The 16445-nt window shown below is 49.6% G+C and overlaps 2 protein-coding genes across 2 annotated transcripts; one reads left to right on the top strand and one right to left on the bottom strand.

Annotated features, from left to right (window-relative positions):
- Positions 1–983: 983 nt before the first annotated feature.
- On the bottom strand, positions 984–7951 carry LOC142882573 (tRNA (guanine(27)-N(2))-dimethyltransferase-like). The gene is made up of 16 exons (XM_076017375.1): positions 7803–7951; positions 7175–7255; positions 6990–7052; positions 6691–6804; positions 6458–6522; positions 6214–6379; positions 5955–6075; positions 5743–5828; positions 4857–5172; positions 4004–4216; positions 3160–3350; positions 2889–2955; positions 2420–2583; positions 2251–2319; positions 1991–2120; positions 984–1709 (listed from the first exon to the last, which is right to left on the bottom strand). Exons 1-16 carry the CDS (start codon positions 7849–7851, stop codon positions 1520–1522), a joined length of 2085 nt encoding a protein of 694 aa, XP_075873490.1. The 5' UTR covers positions 7852–7951; the 3' UTR covers positions 984–1519.
- A 2962-nt stretch (positions 7952–10913) lies between these two features.
- LOC142882572 (antiviral innate immune response effector IFIT1-like) lies at positions 10914–14207 on the top strand. Its single transcript, XM_076017374.1, has 2 exons — positions 10914–10983; positions 12725–14207. Exons 1-2 carry the CDS (start codon positions 10979–10981, stop codon positions 14019–14021), a joined length of 1302 nt encoding a protein of 433 aa, XP_075873489.1. The 5' UTR covers positions 10914–10978; the 3' UTR covers positions 14022–14207.
- The last annotated feature ends 2238 nt before the right edge of the window (positions 14208–16445 follow it).

Raw genomic sequence — 16445 nt, 5'->3', positions numbered from 1 at the left:
ACACAACACACACACACACACACACACACACACACACACACACACACACACACACACACACACACACATTGTCGGAACAAAAGGCGGGCGGGTCGGTCTCAACCTGTCGGTCCGGTCCGAGAGCGACCGACAGGTGAGACCTGATCCGCCCCGCCCCCCTCCGTCCAGAGCTCTAACATGTTGCGGGCAGTAACGACAACATTATTAACGACAATAAAAACTACAATGACAACTACAACATCAACGACGATCATCTCAGCCTGCGTCCCTCAGCAGCTCGCGCCGCTGCTGTGAGGCGAGTCGCGCGACAACAGGAAGTTCACCGGAGTGGATCGGCTCCTCGGCTCGAGTCATCTCGCGCTCAGATCGACACTTTGGATCGACTCGGCTCGGTTCGGCTCGGTTCTGTTCGGTACCTGTGACGCGTCCGGCCGTGGCGTCGTCCAGCAGGCTGGAGGCGGAGATCCCCATGGCGGCGCTGCGGCTCTGGAGACCCGCAGGTAGGAGTCGGTGTTCAGGTGGAGTTCCGCGAGGACCGAGGGAGGAGGAGGGGGAGGGAGGTGGCTCCTCCCACCTTCTCCTCCTCCTCCTCCTCCTCCTCCTCCTCCTCCTCCTCCTCCCATGATGCGCTCCTTTCGGGCGTCGCTATGTGACGAGCGGCTCTGATTCACCGAATCGCTGATGAATGACAACGTTTCCTTCACCGGTCCGGTCCGTGGTGCCACGTCATCAACCTGCAGCTCGTGTATCTCTCCCTCCGCCCGACAGTTTGACTCTTCCAGCAGTTTTGTAAGAAACCCTTCATGACGTCATTCCTCACCGAGTCAGATTCGAGGTTAAACTTGATTATTGGAGTCGAGAGTCGCAAATCAGATCCTTGAAAATGTTCAGCTCACTTCCACTCATGGACTCTCAGTTCCTAAAGCCTGGTCTCTGCTGCCCTCTGGCGGCGGCTGGCCGCATTGAACACCCGAGTCACTAGATATGAACACGTTTTTTTATTATAATTATTCAGATTTTTATATTTTAACAAGACGACTTGAAAACAAAAATAAAACATCAAGCAGGAGGAAGAGGAGGAGAAACTGTCAACAAAAGATGGGTGGAATAAATAGAGAATGGTGGAGTCGGATCAGAACGTTGACATCAACCTTGGTTTTCACAGTCAGGAGAGTCCTGCGTCACGTGACACGGTGATGTCATCGCCTCACAGCACCAAATGGGCCAATCAGTGTGTGACTTGGTTAGGATTGAAACGCTGCAAAACATAAAAACTAAGAGAAATCACAGCATCCCTTCTGTCTTTGATGCAGAGAGAGAGAGAGAGAGAGAGAGAGAGAGAGGGAGAGAGAGGGTGAGAGAGGGTGAGAGAGAGAGAGGGAAAGGAAGAGGGAGAGAGGCAGAGAGAGAGAGGGGGAGAGAGAGGAGGAGGAGGAGAGAGAGAGAGAGGAGGGAAAGAGAGTGAGAGCGAGAGAGAGAGAGAGAGAGAGAGCGCCCCCTGTCTGGCCTCGGAGGCTCCTCACACCTGCGTCTGCTCGGCAGTGCTAGTGCTGCTAGCGCTAGCGTTGGTGCAGGTGGGCACGCTGTACTGGGTGAGGACGTCCTTGAACTGCAGCAGAGAGGCGTCGGTTCGAACCCCAGTGGGGTCAAAGTGGGTGCGGCTCACCCTGAAGCCCGCCTCCGTCAGGTACTGCAGGAACCTGTTGAGCCTGCAGGGGGACACAGTCACCATCTTCATCTCCATCATCATCATCATCATCTTCAGCATCTTCACCATCACCATCATCATCATCTTCAGCATCTTCATCTCCATCATTGCCACCACCACCATCATCATCTTCATCTCCATCATCAACTTCACCACCATCGTCATCATCCTCATCATCATCATCACCACCATCTTCACCATCATCATCATCACCATCACCATCATCATCATCATCATCATCACCACCACCACCACCGCAATGCACCCTGGGTAGTGACTGACTTGGGCATGTTCATTCCTCTGATGCTGTGTCTGTGGATGCTGTAGTAGAAGGCTGGGTGCTCCAGCGGTGCGTCGGCCTTCAGCTTCTTCACCACGGCACTCCCGCCATCCTCGCCGCTCTTCCTCTTGCCTGCACCAAGCAAGGTCAAGGTGAGCTTGAGGTCACAACCTTTTCATCATCATCATAATTCCCCGATAAAGTGTACAGGAAGCACTCTTCTTCTTCTACTTCCTCTTCCTCTTCTTCGGTGGTGACTCACCTGACGGGTCGCTGCTAGCCGTTAGCTCGGCGCCGCTCTGCAGCGTCTTGATGACCACGCCGCACTCCACTGCACAGAGGAGGTAGCACAGTCAGTGTGTGTGTGTGTGTGTGTGTGTGTGTGTGTGTGTGTGTGTGTGTGTGTGTGTGTGTGAGGCTCTGGCTCGCACCCTGATTTGTCAGCGCCGACGGGCCGTGCGCCAGGCACTTGAGCGTGGTGCACTCGGACTCGCAGATCAGCGTCTTGACCAGCGGCTGGATGTCGTCCATGTTGTGCTGCACCGCCGCCGACAGCATCCGACGCAGGAAGCCCGTGTTGAAGAGAGGACCACACCTGCACACACACACACACACACACACACACACAGACACAGACACACACACAGGGACACACGCACACACACAGGGACACACACACACACACGCACACACACACACACACACACACACACACACACACACTCACACACACACACACGCACACACAGAGTCAACCCTTCATCATGTCTCATTCTCTTTTTCTCTTTCTATGTGTTGCAGCAAATCTTGGAGCTACCACTAGAGGGCAGTGCAGCAGAGCAGTGTGTGTGTGTGTGTGTGTGTGTGTGTGTGTGTGTGTGTGTGTGTGTGTTGCCCTACCACAGGGGTCCCAGGTGCACGGCCGTCTTCCCCGGCAGACTCCCGTGACAGTTGCATGGCAGCGTGTCTGCAGGTCAAACACACACACACACACACACAGACAAAATGGCAAGGTCAAAGGTCACCGCCAGCCAGTGCCAGGTCTGTCATGCTCTCCATGATAACAATCGGCCGCCAACACGGGGAGGGAGGGAGGAGCTTCGGCTCCCAGCGGCAGCTGTTTTTAACGGTCTGCAGTTGCTCCTCCCGGCCAGCGGGCGCCGCCACTCACCGTCCACCATGTTGCCCAGCTTGAGGAAGAGTCTCTCCTCGCACCACTGGCAGTGGACCAGGCGCCGCAGCCTCTTGGTGGCCTCGTCGGCCTGCGTGGGGCCTCGCAGCACTCGGACCACCAGCAGCACAAAATGCTCCAGCGCCACTGCCAGGAGGACCTCCACGCCCTTGTTGCAGCGGGCCGCCGCCCTGCAGGGAAGGGGCACGCACACACACACACAGACACACACACCAATCAGAGGCAGACTGGGTTAAGCTAACGGGGCGGGGCTCTTCAACGTAATATAATTCCCTAATAAAGTGGCCAGTGAGCGAACTTCCATGGGCGGGAACTTCCGGGGCTGGGATAAGGCTAAGGGGGTGGGGCAAAACTCAGGAGGGGCGGGGCAGGAAGTCAGGGCAACCCCTTCCTGTTGGCTCATTTTGTTTCTGAAACTGAAGCTAACAACAACAACACCAAGTGTGGGCAAGCCACTGATCCCACCAAGAGTCTGAATTCACTGGAATACTACTACTACAATACTACTACTACTACTACTACTACTACTACTACACTACTACTATACTACTACTACTACAACTACCACTACTACTACAACTACTACTACTACTCTACTACGACTACTACCACTACTGCTACTACCACTACTACTACTACTACTACTACAACTACTACTGGAATACTACTGCCACTATGACTACTACACTAATACTACTACTACTGGAATACTACAACTACGACAACCCAGAATGCTCTTCATTGTCACAATTCCCTTCAAAAGTGGCCAGCGAGTGTCGTTGAAATGGGCCGGGCTGGGCTAAGCTAAAGGGGATGGGGCTACCTGGCCACGGTGGCGGCCACCATGCGCGCCGCCAGCTCCTTGTAGTACTCGGTGCGGACGATGTGGCAGCCATAGTGGCGCAGCGTGACGTTGGGGGACTTGGAGTAGAGCGAGCCGGTGTCGGTGGACGTCACCGACACGATGCCCATGTTCCGCACGTTCCTGAAGGCAGCGTCCAGGTAGTTGACGGCCGTGCCGTACGGGTCCAGGTGGCTGCAGGTGCACAGGTGAGGGTTAGCTCATTAGCATAGCCACCATAATTCTTCCATTCTTCATGTTGACCTGTAGTTAATGTTAACTACTGGTATTACCATGAAGGACAGCTAAGAACCTTAACGACAGGTAGCAACATTAGCCACAGCTAATAACGTTAGCCTTAGGCAGTAATTTTAGGTTCAGGTAATCATGCTGAGTTCAGGTGACGTTAACCACAGGTAACAGCTAATTACCTGTTAGCTGCAGGTCATAATGTGAAGTACAGTTAATAACGTTAGCTACAGGTAGTAACGGTAACTACAGGTAGTAACGTTAGCTACAGGTAGTAACGTTAGCTACAGGTAGTGACGGTAACTACAGGTAGTAACGTTAGCTACAGGTAGTGACGGTAACTAAAGGTAGTAACGATAACTACAGGTAGTAACGTTAGCTACGGGTAGTAACGGTAACTTCAGGTAGTAGCGCTAGCCTCAGGTAATAATGTTAACTACAGGTAATAACATTAACTGCAGCTAGTAACGTTAGCCACAGGTAATTGTGTTAGCCACAGGTTCAGGCGGCTGCCCCCCAGCCTCTGATGGAGCAGACTCCCCCTGCTGGTGGCAGCTGGTATTTGTGGTGCTGGTCCGTCACTCACATGTAGTCGAATCCTCGCAGGTGCATGATGACGTTGGCGTCCATCTTGGTGACCTCCACTGTGGCAGTGCTACTAGCGCTGCTGCTGCTGCTGCTGCTGCTGCTAGCGGCGCTAGCGCCGGCGGTGGGCGACGCCCCCTTGGTGACCTCACCGTTGGCCCCGTCAGGCCCCCGGGGGGTCCGTGGGCCACCCTCCACCCGGATGTCGTTGAGCTTGCAGTTCTCCTTGATCATCTTGACGCACACGTCGCTGATGTCGTTGATGACCACCCTGACGGCGCCGCGCAGGTGCTTGGCCCACTGGAGCCCCGTGATGCCTGCCGGGGCGAGGGTGGGACAGGAAGTCAGGGGCCACCACTTCCTGTTGGCTCCTTTTGAGCTGAAACTGCAGCTGACTCACACCAACTACTACTACTAAAGTACTACAACTACTTCTAAAATCCAACCATTACTACTACCACAACTACTACTCCCATTTCAACTAAAATACTACGACTACTACTAGAATACTACTAATCCCACTATGTTTAAAATACCATTACTACTATAATAATACTACTACTACTAAAATCCAACTACGACTACTCGAATACTTGTCCTATTACTAAGACACTAAATACTAAAATACAACTATTATTACTTGTACTACTACAAATATTCAACTACCAGTACTACGACTACTGGAAGACTGACTACTACCACTACAACTAAAATACTACTACTAGAATACCACTCGTACTATTAAAATCAAACCACTACTCCTATTAAAACACTGCTCCCACTGCTAGAATACTACTATGACTACTTCTACTACTATTAAAATACTATTGCCGCTTCTATAATACTACCACTACTACTACTACTACTACTATTAAAATACTCCTCACCTGTGGCTCCGAAGGCGTCCAGACACTCCAGAGGGTTTCGGCCCTTTTCCTCAGCCAGGACGGCCAGAGAGCAGAACACCAGCTGCCTGCACACACACACACACACACACACACACACACACACACACACACACACACACACACACAGGGTGAGTATTGTGGTCAGCTGCGGCCACCAGCTGACCTCTGACCTCTGACGCCCAGGCCGCCACCTGTTGTTCTTCATCTTGCGGTTGAAGTAGGTGTCGCTCTTCTGCGGCACCGTGTGATTGGGCAGCAGCTGGACGTTGGTGCCCAGTTCCTTCAGGATCTCAAAGGGCTGACCAGAGGGAGCTGAGCACACACACACACACACACACACACACACACACACACACACACACACACACAGTGAGGCAAGGGGCCCAGTCAGGGTCAGGTTTAGGGTCATGAAGGCAGGGAAGGGGGGCGGGATGAGGTGTCAGGGCTCACCAGGCTCCTCCCCCTCCTCCTCGCCAGCCCCGCCCCCCCCCGCAGTGTAGCTGGCCTCGGTCTCTCCTCGGTTGATGTGGCGTTTGAGGTGGCCCACCATGTCCGTCTTCCTGGCGATGGTGGCAGAGCAGACCACGCAGTGGTAGTGGGCCACGTGGCGGCCCGCCTGCATGGTAGGGCAGAGGAGGTCAGGCCAGGGGTCAGGGGTCAGCAGAGTGTGAAGGTCAGAGGTCGACCCGCTCACCTGCTCTCCACCCAGGCTGGGCTTCAGGCTGCGGCAGGGCAGGTGGCAGATGCACATCTTCTGACCTGCAGGAGGGAGGGGGAGGGGCGTCCCACACTGATGATGTCACAGAGGCTAACGAGCTACCTGCTACTGCAACGCAACCCGACTGGATCCAGGGTCTTGGTTTGATTGTTATTGTGTGTGTGTGTGTGTGTGTGTGTGTGTGTGAGACGACCTCCTGGTGCCTTCACCTTCAAATTCCACAAAGACCTTCCAGTGGAGGTTCTGCAGGTGTCTCCTCAGCTTGTGGCTGTAGCAGGCCTTGAACTTCTCCTCAGGACACAGAGGACACGACTTGCGTCCCGCTGGGTAGAGAAGAGAAGAGGAGCAGCATCAGCCTGGAGGAGCTCCTCAGCCTGGAGCAGCTTCTCAACCTGGAGGAGCTCCTCAACCTGGAGCTCCTCAACCTGTGGAGCTCCTCAACCAGGAGGAGCTCCTCAACCTGTGGAGCTCCTCAGCCTGTGGAGCTTCTCAGCCTGGAACAACTCACCACCGTTGAGGTCCACCAACATCTCCAGGCCCTCCAGCTTGGTCTGGATGGAGATGTGTCTGTCTGCCGGGGTGGGGGGTGGGGGGGGGGGACAAGGACAGACTGAACAACTCTCCTTCCTGTCTGTCGGTCATCACTGTCTCTCTACCAGCCGAGGGTCACATGGTTGCAGCTTCCAGACTCACCCGCCGTCGTGGTGGAGGGTTTGGTGTCGCAATCGGCTGCAGCCTGGGGGTCACCAGCTGGGGGCGCTCCATCTCCTCCACCTCACACACACGCACACGCACACACACACACACACACACACACACACACACAGCTTCAACTTGGCTGGACTTTGATTGAACAAAACACGAAGCGCCGCTTGTCATTCACTGAACACTCTGACATCACTGTGGTTGTGTTACGGACCGGAAGACCGCACCAGACAGCAGAGCAGCAGGAGCGCTGGTCGGCTTGACGTCTTTTAGCGCCACTTTCTAGTCACTTCCGCCCAGAACTCTGTGTGTGTGTGTGTGTGTGTGTGTGTGTGTGTGTGTGTGTGTGTGTGTGTGTGTGTGTGTGTGTGTGTGTGTGTGTGTGTGTGTGCGCGCGCAGGCGACGCTCTTCTACAGCTGCTTCTTGCGGCCAAGCTAGCCGCCTAGCATTAGCGGTAGCTTGTTTAGGTCCTGTGGCGGAGCTCCGTGGTGAGGACCTCGCCACCTCCGAACAAGACCGAACGTGATTCGTGCGCGCGTCTCCCCTCGCCCTCGCGCGCACAGCTTCCGGCGGGACCCCACCACCACCACCACAGTGACCGCACTGAAAACTCACTTTTGTCGGTTGCGTCCTCCTGGTGCCGCGGGGCTGCCTCCGCCATCATCCCCACAGTCAGTCAGCCAGCCAGCCAGCCAGTCGCTCTGTGTGGGGCTGTTTGGGAAGTCGAGGCAGCCGTGGAGGAGCCTGCAGCTGCAGCGGCACCCAGTGGACTGGAGGAACTGCAGGCCTTGCGGGTTTCATTGCATTCAGACCAGAATCTCGTAATTTCGAGATAAGGCGCCAATTTTTTTAAATTTATTTTTATTTATTTATTTATTTATATATATATATTTACATACAGAGAATGCAATGGGCTTCCGTACAATACGCTTCCGTATTGCCAAAATTAAAAAGAAAAGGCAGTAAGGGGCAGAAACGGCTTTGTTACTGTACTGTGTTATAGGGAAGTAGTTGTACGAATGAACCACTAGATGGTGGTATTGTTACATTCAGTTCAGTGTAGGCGATTTATCGCGGTTTTAAATGTATGTATACAGGTACTACCCGAAAGAATATCCAGTAAAAGTTGTTTTATTTTCGGCAATTTAACATAAAAGATGAAAGCAACACATTTTATTGAGCCATTACACGCAAAATTGACATCTCAAGCAGTTCCTTGTTGTAACTTTGCTGATTTAAGATTTTCAGCTTATTAAAAGCACAAAGCCACAAACTCAGAAAATTAGAATACTGCACCAATACCAATACAACAACCTGTTCAGGAGGTTCATTTTGGTACAACAACACACACAACAATAGAACTACGGTAAACAACAGGACTGCATGTAAAAGCAGTGCGATTTACCACACAACACATCAATGAACCAGGGCGTGTGCCGCTGTTATCGGGTGGAGAGTTGTGTTTTGATTCTTGACAAACGAAAGCCAAGGCCCCTTATCTCCAGTCCTGCTCCTGCTCCGCCCCCTGCAGTCTGCTCAGAGACTGCACTGTAAAAAACGATTTTTGAGAGTGATAAATATAACCAATTAAAATAATCTAAAATGTACTTAATTATCCTGGTCAGTAAAGGAATTATAAATTAAAGGGTAGATTTTACCAACACTACCTATTTGAAAAAGATAAGAAGTGTTACATCGAAAAATCTAATAGAATTTACCTAAAAAAATCACAAGTCCTACGTTGCAATGTGCGCATGCGTCAGTCCAGCTCATGAGCGCGAAAAGTCATGAAAACTGAAGTCTACTTCCTGCCGATGGAGTACTGGATCGAAGATAAATTAGGATGACTCTTGTACATCTTTTTCTTGATATAATGCACAAAAAAAACAAACGTTAATTTATGTAATGACGAGATATTCAACAGGAATTGTGGTCTAGTCGCTGCGTGTAATGTGCTTTCGTGTTACGTGCCACGCGAGCTTGGGGGTGAAAAAAGCACGCCCGAAAGTTTGAATTGCCGACGTGCGCCGGCGTTTGACCTACATTTGCGAGCTAAACATAAGAAAACTGGCACTAATCACCGGAGAAATACAGGCCGGTAAGGACAGTTTGCGGTGTAATGTGTTTGTTTGTGTTTGCTGTACTGGCCGTAGTTGTGTCGATGGAACAGCAGTGTTTTTTTTGTTTAGCATCTGGCCAATGTTACTTTCTTTAGCCAGTTGAGCGGCGGTGCTAACCTTTTTTTTTTTTTTTTGTCAAGCCATTTTACTCACTCGTTCGTTTAAGTAGCTCAACGCGACAGACATTGTTTGTTTCTGTTTTATAATGTAAAGCAGCGGTGCTAAAAAAAAAAAAAAAAAAATCTCCCTCCACATCCGGTTGGGGAAAATCAAGACACATTGGAGAAGGAGAGTTTGCACCATTCAGTGAGGCTCAGGTGAGAAAGTTTGATCATTTTCTTTTCCACAAAAAAAAAATCATTCATTTGTTTACGTAAACTTCACCAGCTTGAAGAAGAGCTCCGTTGTGTAACGGCCTTTTCCTTGGGGGAAATTCATGCTGCAACTCACCACGTCTTCTACAACTGATGTTTGCAAAGGGAGGAGCTGCTTGGTCCAAGATGCGTCCTCTGCTGGACACTATAAATAACATATTTTTTTGTTTGTTTGTTTGTTTTAAGATATGTGCAATATGCGCCTTAAGTGAAACAATAAGTAATAATTGAAATCTTTGATAAGCACTCTAAGTATTTCTCTAAATTGTATCCCCTTACAGTCAATGACCGTCGTGTAAAAAAGGGATGTAGTTGCCTGTTGCCTCACTGAATACCTTGGGGAAAAGCAAGAAGAACTTTTCCAGGACTGCCAGGTATGTTGGTAAATGAATCTCCTCTCCGCTGTCTACACTCTGTTCCTCTCCGCTCTACTAAGTTACATCTTGAAAAATGTAGATGCACTGATTGTCAAACGCTGAGCTTTTTTAATGTCCCCTGCTTTTAATTGAGTTGCTCTAACATCTTGAACTACATGAAAAATAATCAAAAGATTTAAATTAAAATGTATATTTTTTTGGTAAAAATGTTTTGTGAGTTATGCACAATGTTATAATCTTAAAAAAGAATGCACTTTTGAAGGTGCTGGCATCTTCTGTCTTGTCTCTCTCCTCATCTTGTCCCCTACTTCAATATTTTGTCTGCACATGGGTTCTCACCATATTTACTTAAATACACACACGTTTGGAAACACACACCCATGCACGCACACACAACTGACATCCTCACACACTACCTCATTTTGTCTTGTAAGATATTTTGCACATGTGGTTCCTATTTTAAGGTTTCTGTGTAAAAATAAAACCATCTATATAATGACTTGTTTGGCTGTAAATTCTAGGGTATCTTTTACCTAGTAGTAGTAGTAGTAGTAGTAGTAGTAGTAGTATAGTAGTAGTAGTATTGCTAAATTTTAACCAATTTTATTAAGTAATTAGTTGTAGAATGTAACCATAAATAATACCCAATTCATATTGGTATTTTATACCTTTTGAATTAAGGCACTCAATATCCAAAACATGGGGTCAAATCTACCTAAATAAACTGGGTGCAAATTGTTACCTCAGATTGGGTAAATTCTATAGGTTGTTTATTAGAGTGTGACCTCAGATCTATTTTAAGATTAATTTCCTGGTAAATTAGAAACAGACGGGCGATAAAAGCAGAAGGGCGGCAGCAGTGGCAGCAGCAGCAGCAGAGCAGCAGACCAACACCACAGCCTGAACCCAGCAGAGGAACCATGAGGTGAGTCTGCTCTTCATGTCTCAGCTCTTCACCGTCAAATACTTCCACCGCTTCACAAACTCACGCGTTTCATTCTGACGTTCTTGGGTTGGTTACTGAATGGACGTCGTTGATTGCAATCATAACATCTTCATATTATATTCATGTAAACATTCATATATAGTAAGTATATTAGACAGTATTATATATTATATTGGGCTGGGCAACGATTAAAAGTTTTAATCGCAATTAATAGCATGATTTCCCTGATTAATCGCGATTAATCACAATGTATACGCCAAAATACAATAATGAATTTAAAAGAAGTGTATCGTGCACTTTTATTTTAATGTTCTACAATATGAATGAAGTCTTTTCTTTTCTGGTTCCGCAGAAGCCAGGAACACACTTTTACAAAATAAAAGCATATATTGCGCCTAACTGGTGATCGCTAAATAAATAAGCCGCGTTGGGCTAAACGAAGGAGTAATTGTTGACGCGCATGCAAAAATGAATCCAGTCTTGCTTCGAGGTTCTTTTTTATTCACTTTATTCTTTATCACAATGACCTCCGACGCTCACCCCACCACACCAAGCCATCCCAGGCGCACAGGTGACTGTCATTAAATAGCGTCGTGGCTACACCCCACAGTGACACACACCCCCTACTCAAGTGTTAAAGAAGTGCGCTCACAAATATAAACATTAGAAACTCACGGCTAGAGATGGCCGATATGGACTAAAAGTTTTATCACAATAATTTCTGGCATTTATTCCGATAACGATAAAAGTGACGATAAGAAATATAAAACAATTAAACTCCATGTTTTGGGATTTTTTTTTTGATACTGCATATTTTTCAAACCGCATTAAAAAAATGTGTTTACACGAAGCCGTATTTTTAAAAAACAAAATACAAAAACAAATTAATAAAAAAATTAAAATCCCGTTTATTAGGATACGCTGGAAACGACTGAAAACGATGTAGTACCTATGCCCTGCCTGGTTTGCAGAAGCAGGAGCTCGCTAAAAACATTAGCGCCACAGAGAACAGAAAGAAAGATCGCTCGTGAAAAGACGGTGTGGAGAAATGACAGTTCAACGTTCCTTTCGAACACAAAGCCTGAAAAGGTCCATGCTAACATTGACTCGGAGTCGTGCCAGTAAAAGTTCGCTCACATGTTTGCGTTTCCTGCTTCGACATCCCGGTCCGCCCACCCAAAAGAAAATAAAATAAAAAGTAAAACAGGATGTTTGCAAATCGTTTCCGTGGTGTTTATTTTCACTTTGCACACAATGCACGATGGATTCTGGAGCACGGTGGCTACGCTATCGAGCAATGGGGCTACGCTATCGAGCACGGTGGGTGCGCTATCAGCCCCGTGCTTTTTATTGTGCAACACATGAGCTGCCGGCTGCCAGCAGCAAGTGCGTTGCGCACGTAATTACGTCATCAACACAAGTTTTATTACCGCGAGATGACATATTCTTATTATTTTTTTGACGACATATCGCAAACGCCGATATATCGCCCATCCCTACTCACGACTCCTACAGCACGTGAGCAACATGCGTTAATGCGCGATAACATAATTGTCGGCGTTCATAAATAAATGAGTTAACGAGATAATAACACGTTAACTTGCCCAGCCCTAGTATATTATATTATATTGCACTACACTTCAAAAACCCTGATCTGTACATCTGCACTTTGTAAATCGTTTCACGTTTCAATAAAATAAAATGTACATTTTCCTGACAGGGCCGCTCAGAGCCAGTCAAGCCTGGAGTCCCAGCTGGGGGCGCTGCAGTGCCACTTCACCCGGAGTCTGGAGGGCAGCAGGTCCAGACTGCCTTGTCTCCTGAAGCAGCTGGAGGACATCGGCACCGAGGAAGGAACCCCCTGGCTGGGCCACAGTTACAACCTGCAGGGCTTCACCCAGTGGGCGTTGGGCTCGGCCCAGGACGCCCGCACACTGTTCAGTAGGGCTGCAGAGACCCTGGAGAAGGACCCTCGGTTCACTGAGCCCTGGCTGCTGGTCAACTACAGCAACCTGGCCTGGCTGCGCCACCACCAGGGGGAGCCAGAGGAGAGCCGGGCTTACCTGGCCAAGGTGTCTGCCCTGATGGAACAGCATTCACCTCCGTCCCAGGACCAGCTCCACCCGGAGGTCAATGCAGAGAAGGCCTGGACCCTGATGAAGTTTGGCGAAGAACGCAAGCAGGAGGCCGAGGAGAGTTTCCAGAGTGCCATCCACAGGCGGCCTGACATGGTGGAGTGGAACACCAGCTACATGCTGTTGAAGGTGAGAGCTTTCAAAAATAGACCCCTGGACGACGAGCTCTTTGACAAATTGAGGGAAGCCACCCGACTGGATCCAGGGAACCAGTACCTTTCCATCCAGTACCTGTATGACCGGTCCAAGAGAGGAGAGGATGTGAAGGATGAAGTTCGGGAGTTGGCTGAGAAGGTTCTGGAGAACCCGATCAGCAGCTACAGCGGGTGGAAACGCATCCTGGTGATTTACAGGGACTACCACCTCTACGACGAGGCCATCGGTCGGGCTGATGAGGCCCCGAGGAGGCACCCGGACCAGCGGTACCTCAAGACGTGTGCCGCTCTCTGCTACAAATGGAAAATCACTTATTTCGAGGAAAGACGTCCTGAGCAACGCCTGATAGAGCAAGCCATCCGTCTCCATCAGCAGGTGATTGGGCTCTACCCTGAGCTTCTGGGGAAGAGAATCGATCTGGCAGACGTGAAGGCCAGGTCTCCCGAGTACCTGGACCAGGCCGAGGAGCTCTACCAGGAGCTGCTGCTGCAAACTGACCTCGAGCCTGCAGGTAAACAGATGGTCTACAACTGCTACGCCAGATTTCTCTTCTTTCATCGTCAGAATCGCGAGGAGTCAATTCGATACCACATGAGGGCGGCAGAGATTCCCTGCAAGTCTTTCTTCCGCAAGAACAGCATCACCAATCTGCAGAAGATCATGGAGCGAGGGAGGGACAGACTGTGTGGGGAAATCCAGGAGGTTCTCAGCAACCTGAGTGACTGAGTGAGGACAGCTGGAGAAGATCAAAACCATCAGTCCTCAACAAAGATTTGACGTATTTCTATTCAACATGACATAAAACATGTGTGTACCACTTCATTGTAATCAAGTATTTAACCTGTGTGATGCTCTGCTCTGCTTGTCACTGCCCACACCTGTTGCACCTGTTGCACTGGATCAATAAACATTGGAGTGACTTTGACTCAATGTTTTTATCTTTTTCCTCACTGGTGACTTGACACAAAACTCAGAAGCATTGACAAAAAAGTAGAAACACCTTTTTAAAAAAGTTTCTTTTTACAAAAGGTTGCAACACCTCATAATCACAGCATGTTGTCGTTCATATCCATCCAACAGGAAGTTCCCCTGCTGCCTGCGGGTGGTGGTTGTGGTGGTGGTGGCCCACAGCATCTTCAGCACAGATGGAACAGAAACGGCTGTGTACATACATCAAGGGTGAATTCCAATTCCTACCTTAACTCTCAATCTCAACCCTCAATCTCAAAAATGTGCGCTCCCGCGAGGTGCAAGTGCTGTCCCGATTCTCAGAAGGTCAAGTTGAGGGAGGAGTTTAAGGGCTGTATCGCCCTCAACATTGAGATTCTCTGGCACCACCCTTGGCAGTAAGGTCTACCAAAAAGGCATTGCATATTTTCATCAAGACATCTTCGAAAAAGATGGCGATGAAAAAAGCGAGCTACAAATGGAAGTGTTTTCTTAGTTAATAAAAATATAAATATTACCAAACCATTTTATTGTCTTAGTTTAAGACTTTTCATGGATTATTGACATCGTTGTTGCGTAACATTTTTTTTTTAACTTTACGATGTTTGTCAGCCGGACCGGCGGTCCCGGCTTCACGTTACTTGTGTACCTCGTTGTGTAGCAACGCAGGACTTCTACTTTTTCGTCGTCTTCTTCTTCGTCGTCTTCTTGACAGACTGGACGTAGCTTTGGCGTAAGGCCGCCCCCCACAGTCTGAAGACGTAACTGCACTTAAGGGGTGTCCCATTTCTTAGTCACAAGATACCCTTACACTTATTTTTGAGGGCCAAGATTGAGCGCCAAAGATTGAGGGTTAAGGGCGAGGGTTGAGATTGAGGTTTAAGTGAGGAATTGGAATTGGCCCAAACACTGCATAATTACTGCAGCCATCAGCCAGGAGGTTGTGTCATCAGATGGTTACCAACACTCATTGGGGGTTTCAACCCTTGACGATAGCACCCTCCTGCTGGCGGGTCAGCAGTGGTAGGCCAGCCACTGCTCACTCCCTCCTGGCTGCCAGCTGGCCTCCTGCCTTCTACTCCAGTCATCCATCCAATCTGCCGCCTCCCCCAGTCTTCGTTCCGCCCTCCTCTTTCACTGCCTGTCGGTCCCACTGCTGTCAGCAACTTCCAGGATGATTGGGCTGGGAAGTCCCTGCTCCTGACTTCAACTGGGCACAACTGCGACTCTACAGTCCTGTGCTCAGATTTTCTTTCGGATGCCTCTTCACTCCTCTCCTCCCGTGGCACGGTGAGCTCCACAAGGACGCAGTTCCTCCCTTGGAGAAGAGGACTGCATCTGGACATAAAGTTGTGCGGACAACATACGGGAATTGGAGCCTTCTCTGCAGGTCTACCCTTAGCTCCCACGCTTGGGCCGACTGCAGGAGACTTTGCCTGGTTTTGTTGGGCCCTGCCGGCTTCGCTCCCTCCTTGACAAATGTGACAGCAGGTGGCGGCCTGCCTGCCTGCTAGCCAGTGTTTCCGGGTTCTTGCCTGCTCTAGAATATCAGCGAGCTTGGCAAACACTTTGTCACGGCGCCACCTGTATCTGCATCTGGACAGGATATAAGCCATGGTCTCGTTTTTACCACGGAGCTTGCATATTGGGTCGTCCCTCATGCCCCATGTGTGCAGGTTCACAGGAGTTGGCAGGGTGTCATAGACGGCCCTCAGCAAGTAGGAGATCTGGAACGGTTCGGGTCTCCATAAGTCTGCCCATGACAGCTTCCTCTTTGGAAGCTTGTCCGGACTCCCTGGGAACCCAGCACCCTCTCCTTCCTCTGCTCCTCATCTAGGTTCCTTGTTTCTGCATGGACCTCCATGCTTCTCCTCTCCCTTGGGTTGGCTTTTCCCCATTTTTGAAAGCAGGTCGTGCCCAGACCCTGCCCGCTGGTGCAGTGTGCTCTGATGATGTCTTTTATCTTGAGATGTCCTTCCACTTGAGCCAGTGCTCTAGAGGCCTCCCACTTGCATCCTGACCTGGTGTTGACCTCTGCTTCCTGGACCTTGCAGTCCCTTGAGTCCCTAAAGGTCATGGTGACCCTGCACTCTGCTACCCTGAGTCCCTCCACATGGGTAGTTGAAGTTGCCCAGATCCACTCCTTCCACTCTTGTTCATGGAATTTCGTACACTGTCATCAGCCACATCAGTCTAAGGAGC

This window comes from Nelusetta ayraudi, unplaced genomic scaffold (assembly GCF_046127955.1).
Source record: "Nelusetta ayraudi isolate G7.1 ecotype Tasmania unplaced genomic scaffold, CSIRO-AGI_Nayr_v1 ptg000329l, whole genome shotgun sequence".
NCBI classification, from domain to species: Eukaryota; Metazoa; Chordata; class Actinopteri; order Tetraodontiformes; family Monacanthidae; genus Nelusetta; species Nelusetta ayraudi.
The sequence above is the reverse complement of the archived record's forward strand: the minus strand, read 5'-3'. Positions and strand labels throughout refer to the sequence as shown.

Excerpts from the sequence above, each read along its gene's own strand:
- LOC142882573 (XM_076017375.1), bottom strand. The coding sequence starts at position 7,851 with ATGATGGCGGAGGCAGCCCCGCGGCACCAGGAGGACGCAACCGACAAA. Across the intron at positions 6,523-6,690 it reads GGTCTTTGTGGAATTTGAAG|GTCAGAAGATGTGCATCTGC; the intron begins GTGAAGGCACCA and ends TCCCTCCTGCAG. Across the intron at positions 2,121-2,250 it reads GGCTAGCAGCGACCCGTCAG|GCAAGAGGAAGAGCGGCGAG; the intron begins GTGAGTCACCAC and ends TGCTTGGTGCAG.